Genomic DNA, 9,248 nt, shown 5'->3' with positions numbered 1-9,248 from the left:
GAGAGAGAGAGAGAGAGAGAGAGAGAGAGAGAGAGAGAGAGAGAGAGAGAGAGACCAGTTGTAAAACAGAACTCAGGTTTAACTGCCATGTTTAAGGGCATCAGTGCTGATTTGATTTGTTCCATCACATCTTATAGGATTGTTTTGTTTTTCTGTTTGGTTTTGTCATGTAGTAATTTTAAAGCAAGCAATCAGATAAATGTGTCCAAACAGGCATCTGAACCATTTTTGTAATAGCACTATTGCTGTTCATCCTTAAAAAATACAATAATAATAATTAGGTTCTATTTAATGCAGTCATTAATATTATGTTGCCAGCATCTACAGTAACTTATCGATTACATCATATATACACATAAATCACCCGTCAATAGTTCTGTTCTACTTTAAGAGCTGATTGTTGGTTGAAAGAGCTTCTCAGACCTGAATCAAAACACTAGTGTTTAATGTTGCCTTTTTCCTACAAAGAGACCGTGAATCGTCTCATTAATTAGACAACTGTGCTTACTTTCAAAAGAGCAGGAATTTGTACATATGCAATCACTACATCGTGTTTCACGTCAGTTCTGGGATGACTCATACTGGCAGGAGACGGTTTTTCCTTTTTTATAAACGGCTCGATAATGAAATAATGCCAGGTGGGGAAAAGGGCAAATGATTGTATCTTTATATAGCTGACTTTTTAATTGAAAAAAAAAAAACTTCGATTTTTAGGGATGTTGTCCTGTAATTATTTTAAGCATTTTGTCTTGAAGGTGCCCCTCTCCACCTCCAGCGAGGCTCATGCAGGAGTCGTTACTCATTCTGATCGCTGACGAACAAAAGGCAACTCGAGATCACTTTCTGATCTTGTGTCACAAAGCACAAGTAAAACGTCTGCTGTTGTCATCGTGGGGTTTCATTTAAACCTTCAACATGTCTCTGTATCCATTCACAATTATTTTCCTTAACCCTAACCTGAACACAGGAAGTACAACAAAAGAAAGCAACTCTGTTACGAACACGCTGCAGCTGAAAACACACCTAGACAATCTTGAGCATCAAAGACGTGTTTATCAGTTTTACAACATAATCAGTTTTAAATCTGGATTCATTCTGTTCACGTGCGAGTCAATTATAAATCATTCCCTCTTCATGCATTTACAAACAAATTAGCTGTCTTTTTAGCATACTAAATCACACAGTTGCAACCCTTCAGTCTCAAAATCCTACTCTAGTGGATTAAGTACTTGAAAAAAATAACTAAGTAAATGAAATTAGTAAAAATTAATTTCACGGATGAGAAAAGTACTTAATAGTCATAAAATTGCTAACAATAATCAGGAAATAAAAGTAATTGTACACACGTAAATGAAGTGATGAATTTATTTAACCAAGTTATGTCAACTGGTTCCACTAAACTAAGTTGAGTAAACTGCTTTACATTTAAAGTAAATAAATAAATTTAACAACTCATTTATTAGAACGCATAAAGAACTCCTTTCGTGATGAGTTCCAGTCATGTTTAAATATGTAACAAGGTGTTCAGTTTTAAAGTAAAGAAGTAAAAGCATAATTTTCATGTTTTGAGTGTAACAAAATAAAAGTAAAAGTTAGGATTAAAAAAATTACTTGTTAAAATTACAGATCCTCACTAAACACCTCTGCCTGCAGTATACTCCATAATAAACCATCATTTACAAAATGATTATTGTGCTGTAATGAATACTTTAAAATAATGACTGAAACAAAATAAATAAATAAAAAACTTATAATAGGCTGACTAGTGTGGAGAAAAATGACCACTGGATAAAGATCCAAGTCAAAAGAAAATAAAAAAAGTTCCTGAATACAGACGAGATTATACAAAGGGATAAAAAAAAAAATAAAAGTGTAAATAAAAATTCAACACAAATAAAAAACCAAATTTATAATCCGGAACCAATGTTTAGTTTTTTCTACGTTAAGTCTTCCAACTTGCTTTTGTATTTCCAAATAACATATTCTGGTGATAACAGAGAGCCTCCTGGGAGGTGGAGGATGGCACTTTGTTTTCATATCAGCTAAAGTCATAACTGAACAAGCAGATATTTAATCACAACATTTATTTGATTTGTCACTTGTTGACCTTCTTATCCTTTCATTTTTGCATCAAGATGTCTTAAAGCCACTCATCAGCACAATCCCCTGTGATAATATCTATTCTCTAAGAGTTTTAGAAGGCTGGCGACATTCCTAAACTTCACAGTAATGTGTAAATACATGCAATCAGATGCCATTAAAAATAAGTTACACAATACTCATGTGAAACATAATATAAATACAAATATTTATATACAGAAAAATGAATAGATAGATAGAAAATGTATTCATTCATTTAAAAAAGAAATTTGAATGGTTTTTTTATTTATTTATTATTATTTATTTTATCTGGATGGAAGAGTGAGAGCTGAAAAAAAAACTCTTAAGCTGTAAGAGAATTTGCCTCAAAACATCCGAACCTCAGCCCAGATCACTTTAGTTGATTTTTATGAAAACTGGAATGTAAAATTTGACCACTGTATACAGCCATCATAATTATTCCACCATATGTAATAAGTCACAAATAGCACTTTGTGATGTATAAAAGATCAAGTATAATAAACTATATTTACCCATCATTCTTAAGTATAAAACTTTTTCTTATCCTCGTGTCGGTCGACTTCCTCTCTTGGTAAACTGTTATTTACGTCCTCGTGGGTACTATTTACTAAAAAGTCTGAAATTGAAGATTTTTTTTTCTTTTTTATGTGAAGCTTTTTGGTATAACCCAGTTAATGAAGTGCTGTTCATAACACTGTAGCTTTATTACTCTGTTGTCTGTGTATTAGATGACTGTTGATGTGAAGCACAAAACCCTTGGAGATCAGCCATCACCTGAAAGCCAATGACCAGAAGGCTATGGTTGTGACTGCCTTTTTTTTATTTTTTTTATTTTTTTGTGGCTCTAATTGCCAACTACACACTGTTAAACATAATGTGCCCACAGCTACAACAGCAGGAATAATAGCTGAGCCAGAGGAAGATTTCAGGAAACAAAAAGGATCTATGTGTGGTGTTGTGTCATGAGCAATAAATGCACTGAATCAGATACTGTTGTTATAAAAAAAAATTAAAAATGACATGGGGTTATCGATTACAAACAATGGACGTAGACTGAACTACCAATGGCAACACCGATGTGACCATTGTATAAAAAGCCATCACCATCCACGTCAGACACAGTGGTGCCATTTCATGTTACACTATGATGCTGCTCTGATGATGCTGCTGCATTGAAGAAATGACTTTTGATTGTGCGTCAAGCTGTCGGGTGGAAAAGCAGAAAACTAAATGACCCAGGATTCCCCACAAACTGTGGATAATGAATGTGGGCTTGATGAGTTTGTCCTAGGTGTTTACCTCTTTGTCCCCGGCCCCTGCCTTACAAGAAAACAAAAGAACAGCAGAGTGTACCTGAGCTGGCAGAAAAAAATCACAGATATTTACTGCATAGCTATGGCCAAGTAGAAATAGATATTTTGTTCATTACAACCACTTAAATCATTTAAACCATGTTGTGCTGTACGGCACCTCACTCATTTGCCACCTTGCATGATCATAATGTATTCCTATTACCTGAGCTATAACGATGTAATGATAGCTATGCTATTCACTTTGTAATGTTCAACTTCTGGAGTCAGATGAATCAAAGGTTTTCTCCTCTTCCAAAATAACGCCCTATAAGATCCCTATGAAGCGAATGTCTTTCTGGCATTTTTAGCACGAGTTGTTGAAAATACAGTGCAGCTTAAAGTGAAACTAAACTGTGCCTTTAAGGTTGATTCTTACAGGTAACATCAGGATTCTCCGCCCCGCCTCGCCCCCAACAACACATCTGGAGAACTGGAGTTGCTTCATCTGGCTCAACATGCTGTGCATTTTATTGTAGATATGTGATTTTAAATTGAACTGTACATTAAATAGTTATTACACACTCAACCGCAGTCATTCGTAAATCAAAGTCGGGGATTTGGTTGACTTTGTGAACTGAAAACTGAGCCTGAAATAAAACTTCAAACTTGAGAATGTCATAACTGAAAAAAATTGAAAATAGATGTATTTTGCCTTAAGAAATAACCCTCACCATTATTAAGTGATCATTTCTTTTTTTGCTAATGGTAGATTGGAAACAATTGTTTTCAATGCCTTTTTTAAAACTAGGTGTTAAACATCACTGTTCTGTACACAGCATTGAAAAAGTTGCAAATGATTTCACATCAGCATTAAAACATATTCATATAGACTTTACTGAATACTGAATCTTTACTGGCTTAAACATACAGTCAACATTTTTCCCCAGTTCTACCAGCAAAAAGCAAAGACAGAAACCAAAGTGCAAAAAGCAAACCCTTCAGTTAAATTAGGTTTTAAAAAGCTGTGGGAAAGAAAAACGGTCCCGTTGCGTTTGCTGTAACAGAACACTACGAAATAGTAAAAGAAAAGGTTTTTTTTTTTTTTTTGCCTTTAAAGGATAAAGCAAATACATCCTTCAAACATTAAAAGCAACAGTTGGAAGTATCTAAGTTTTTGTATAAACAAAAGTTACACATTTTATAATAAAAACCAAACAGTCCATTCTTAATAAATACATGCATCCATTACCTTGTCTTACAGTTAAATGAGAAAAATAAAAACAACTTTAAACAGCTGCTTCATACATCACTCATGTTGGCTGCATATAGCATTAGTAGCATTGTTAAAACCATGTTAAAATGAGCTAACTGGAAACAGCTAATGGTGCAAACAATCATATGGAAATGTGGAAAAAATATACTTTTTTGCATTTCTAACTATTACAAAAAGTAATGCAGCATAAAAGACATAAAAAACGGTCAATGTGTAAATATTGGTCTGTCTTGTTGACTAATTAGTTTTGAATATCAGTTCAACAAGTGTAATAATATTAATCTGTAATGATGACATAGTGCACGTAAGACAAAGATGAAACTTAATTTCAAAGCCTGAGAGGAAAAAAAGCGCTTCTTGTAATAATATACAATCATCTAATGGGCAAAAACATCTGAATCTGTGTGTAAAATGTGGGAATCTTAAGTGAGACAGGCAGAGAAATTAGTGCAACACTAAAACAGTGTGACAGGCGGCCCAGGCAGAGCCAAAAAGAAACTTATCACAGCTTTTAGTGAAAGGGTATTTTTCCTCACTAATAAATAAACAGCGATATAGAAATGCAAAGTCCGTAAAAAAAAAACACAAATCAGCTGTACAGTTATGACCACTAAGGTGTGAATTGAAAAGCTCATGATCCAAACGGTCCACGCTTACACAGCACATTTCTGAACCTTATTTACACTCCATACTGTGTGCAGCGTGTTTTTACTGCCACGTCTGCACTAATACGTGTTTTTATAAACATTAGGTGCGTTAAGGATGATGAGTGGGGTCTTCAACTGAGCCACATAAGACCCTGAAAATTTTGTCATTGGGCAAAGTTGGGAGGAAAAAGAGCCTGCATTTTGTTTCTTTCCCTTTGCTACGTGGTTATAATGTTATGGCTGATTAGTGTATATACAGCCCTTTTCACACAGTTCCTTCCAAGTGGGAACCTATTAGGTTTTGTTGCTTAACGGTGTAAAAGTTACAGAAGGTGAATAAAAGGGAGATGGTCTAACTAAACAAAGGTAGTCACAGGATCAAACTAGTGAGCATGTGTGAAGCAGAGGGCCGTGTGCATTGTTTTTATTTTTTGTAAACACTAAGAAGATCATATCTGTGTGAAAAGGGCTCATATGATTACTTAAATCTAGTGCCCAATAGTCCAAACATCAGTCACAACAGTTTACAAGCTCCCCATTCCTGTAATTATAAATATGGGACGAGGGAATAAAAAATAAATAATCACCTGTACTTGTCTCTACAAATGTCAAGTTGTATATTAAGAGAAAAATGCTGAACTATTTTGGAAACATTAGTTCTGGAACTAAATCTTTACAAAGGCTGTGTGATTAAGTGATGCACTATATACAAGCACTTTGATTCTCAGGCATCGGACATTAATTCACCAAATTATAAAAGGACCACAGATTGTGAGAGCAAATCCCAGTTTAAACTTAGTCGACTCCGTGTCAGTTGTACCATTTAAAAAAAAAAAACAAATAACAAAAAAATATCTATGAATATAAAATTTATTCAAACTAAGATCCTCCCGTGTTGGTGCTAATTCACTGAGAGGCATGTTTGAACTAAATTACACAGGCTTTCAACTTAAAAGAACCTTAAACGTAGCAGGGCCACTGGGGCTTTGTTCCACTCAGAGGCACGACAAAATGAACTGCAGGGGACTGCTTGGATCGCAGCCAGGGATTTGCCTTGTTGAGAATCGGTCCTAATGACCAAACAAGAGTGAAGGATGATTGATTCGTGTGGCTGCGGCTCAGTGAGAGGCAATTTAGCATTTAGGGTGGGCAAAAGTCAGCAAAGTAAGGGTGCTGCAAGGCCTCTTCTGCTGAAATCCTCTGGACAGGATTACATTTCAACAGGTTCTGGATCAGATCAGGAGAAAAAGAAATAATGAATACACAAAGAATAGCAATTCATGCAAGTAAAATTGGTAAACAACAAGCTTATATCAATTCCCTACATCTTTAAGTGACTAGTTTGTTAGCTAAATTGCCAACAAAACTTAAAATAAGAAACAGTACCTGCAGTAAATCTCGTCCTGTGCTACTTAGTTTGGGAACCACATTTACAAGAGATGTAGTGGCTGGATACATGGGATATGGCTAGATAAGAAAAAACAAAAAGTATTTCAGCACTCTTAATTATTGTACAAAATATACTTTCAGGTGTATATCAATAACTGTACCTTATAATCGGGAAGCTTCGTCATTGTCGGCCACTGTTCCTCAGTCGGAGTACCCAACAACGTACGCAGTGGTTAAAGGCCACATTTACAGCACTTCTACACAAATTACAAAACAAGTGGCTTCTTCACATCCATACATGAACAGTTTCAGTCATTAAAGGATATCTGAAGATTCTTTTTAACTGGTCATCCACATCGTTGCCAGGAAATAAAGGCCGCCCAGCATTAGCTAGCTCTGGGGGAGAGAAAAAAAAAAAGTAAAACAAACTGATAACATTAAAACTGAAAAATATGTGGTCATCTTTAGCTTTGTTTTTTYCCATCTTTAGCTTTATCGTTTTTAAAACATAGATGTGCCTTCAGTGTGTGYAGGAACAAGAGGGGCATGTTTTTTCCCCCAACTCTGCTGGTCAGAAACTGAGGTTTTTAAGCCATCTCGGTCCCCAGCCCTTTATGACATCTAAATGGGAATAAGCACTGCCCCCAGCTGGCAAAAGAATAGCCCTTTACTGGGACAAAYTCAGCCCTAAAATCCAAATGAACCTCTGCTTTGCTGTTTATTTCCCTATTAAATCTCCTTTTGCAAACTCTTAAAATGCCACAGGAGGGTATGCCAAATTCAGATGTTGGATGAACACAAGACTCATTATGCAATTCTTGCATTTGTGGAAATTAAGACTAAGGGGATTTTTTWAAAGGACAATGCTACTAAGTGAACAGGAAATATCGGTTTGGTGATGATTTGGCAACTAAAGTCAAAACAAAGAGACCATCTTTTAACCTCTATTATTCCCTAGGATTATAYAATAAACATTGGCGTATTATTTTAAACTGTTATTTGGCCATTCTTGGTCCTTTCTCAGTTTAAAACGTTAAAATCAAAACTGTCGAACACACCTTTTCTCCTGTTATAATAATGAGACGTGTCGGTGTGGTGCTGCCTCCCTCTGTTGGACCGTCCCCCCACTGACTCAAGGGCATATTTTAATCATACCTTGATTAAAACTCCATTCTGATTACTTGAGATTTGATTTGGACATCCCTAATCAATTTTTCTTTTCAGCAAAAAAAAAAAAAAAAAAATTAAGAAATAAAAAATGTGACAGACAGGTGTGAGGAAGGTTACACCTTTGAACACTCGCTCTTAAGCTTCTACATAAGCCTCTTCTCTCCTCGTGGAGCATTTAAGGTGATTAGAAGAGGAGATTTCCTTTTCCTCGATGATGGAGGGGGAAACGATTTCTGATTCACAAGAGAAAAGAGGATGTGAGGAAGCATAAGTTAGCATAATTTAAAGTGCTCAGTGTGTCACTGACTTCACTCTAAAAGTTTTCTCTGAGACTCACTGAACTCTTCCTGAACGGCAGCTCAGCTGATAAAAACAACTGATACTGAAGTTTTATTGGCACCTGGTTACTGTTAACTAGAAGATCTCAGTTATGGAAGTCATTTATTTTATTACTTGCTGTCTGCTTCTGCACTCAGAAGTATTTAGTATTGCACACAAGGATGAGCTGTCTTGTTTTCAGTAATTAATTACTGCAGTTTTTCAAAGTAACCTATACTTACGCAGGTGAAATATGATTCTTTTAATCTCTTTAACTCCATTTACACACAACAAACCCTCAAAGACGTTGCAACTTAATTTGTGGCAAACCTGCAAATATGCATCCAGCTGACCACATGTCAATAGAGGTAGAATACAGTTTAGCACCGAAAAGCACATCTGGAGGTCGGTACCATAATGTCACCACCTGCATAGAAATTACAGAGGAAATGTTCTTACATCAAGTAAAGCAACATAATGAGTCCAATAAAAAAAAGGACAGAATATAAAAGCTTCACTAYAGTTGGCTGAAACTTCTTTAACTTGTCCCAAATTTAACTCATACATGCGAGCTAACTGGAGCATGACCTGGACGGGTGAATGACACTCGATTTGAAAATTGATGTTAAAGCCGAGTTGCTATGAGGGCCAATGACCAAACGTTTATTTGAAATTGAAAGAGACCCGTGGTGGTTCTGGAAAAGTTTGTTCCCGTGTCAGTAATTCTTAAAGACTGCTCTTTTGTCACAGTATGTTGCAATCATTTAATTTAGGCAAAAAATATTAGTGAGTTAAGATTTCCGGTGTCTGTATTTTTATTTTTTAAGTTGTAAAATAGATCTCTTACCTAGACTCGACACACGTCGGCTTAATTATAACGCTGACCAAGAAAGAAAATGTCTATTTTTAGTTTTAAAGAACTTCATTCACTCGGTTTATTTTAAGCGACGTGCATTACAAAAATTACCCACTCTTCCAGTAATGTGAGCATTTCTTGTAACAGTGAGTCTCGGGTGTGTGTGTGTGTGGGGGGGGGGG

At 35.7% G+C, this 9,248-nt stretch overlaps 1 protein-coding gene across 1 annotated transcript in view; it reads right to left on the bottom strand.

Annotated features, from left to right (window-relative positions):
• Window positions 1–3,909: 3,909 nt before the first annotated feature.
• The window catches only part of cdk5 (cyclin dependent kinase 5), an 8,106-nt gene continuing 2,767 nt past the window's right edge, over window positions 3,910–9,248 (bottom strand). The window contains exons 8-12 of the mRNA XM_014029833.1: window positions 8,541–8,637; window positions 7,049–7,118; window positions 6,884–6,944; window positions 6,720–6,800; window positions 3,910–6,560 (exon numbers count right to left, since the gene is read on the bottom strand). Coding sequence (XP_013885287.1) covers window positions 6,474–6,560; window positions 6,720–6,800; window positions 6,884–6,944; window positions 7,049–7,118; window positions 8,541–8,637 — 396 coding nt within the window. The 3' untranslated portion in view covers window positions 3,910–6,473. The remainder of the gene's footprint in view (window positions 6,561–6,719; window positions 6,801–6,883; window positions 6,945–7,048; window positions 7,119–8,540; window positions 8,638–9,248) is intronic.

The sequence above is a fragment of the Austrofundulus limnaeus genome, unplaced genomic scaffold (assembly GCF_001266775.1).
Source record: "Austrofundulus limnaeus strain Quisiro unplaced genomic scaffold, Austrofundulus_limnaeus-1.0 Scaffold6, whole genome shotgun sequence".
Lineage (NCBI taxonomy): Eukaryota > Metazoa > Chordata > Actinopteri > Cyprinodontiformes > Rivulidae > Austrofundulus > Austrofundulus limnaeus.
This window is presented reverse-complemented; position numbering and strand designations above follow the sequence as displayed.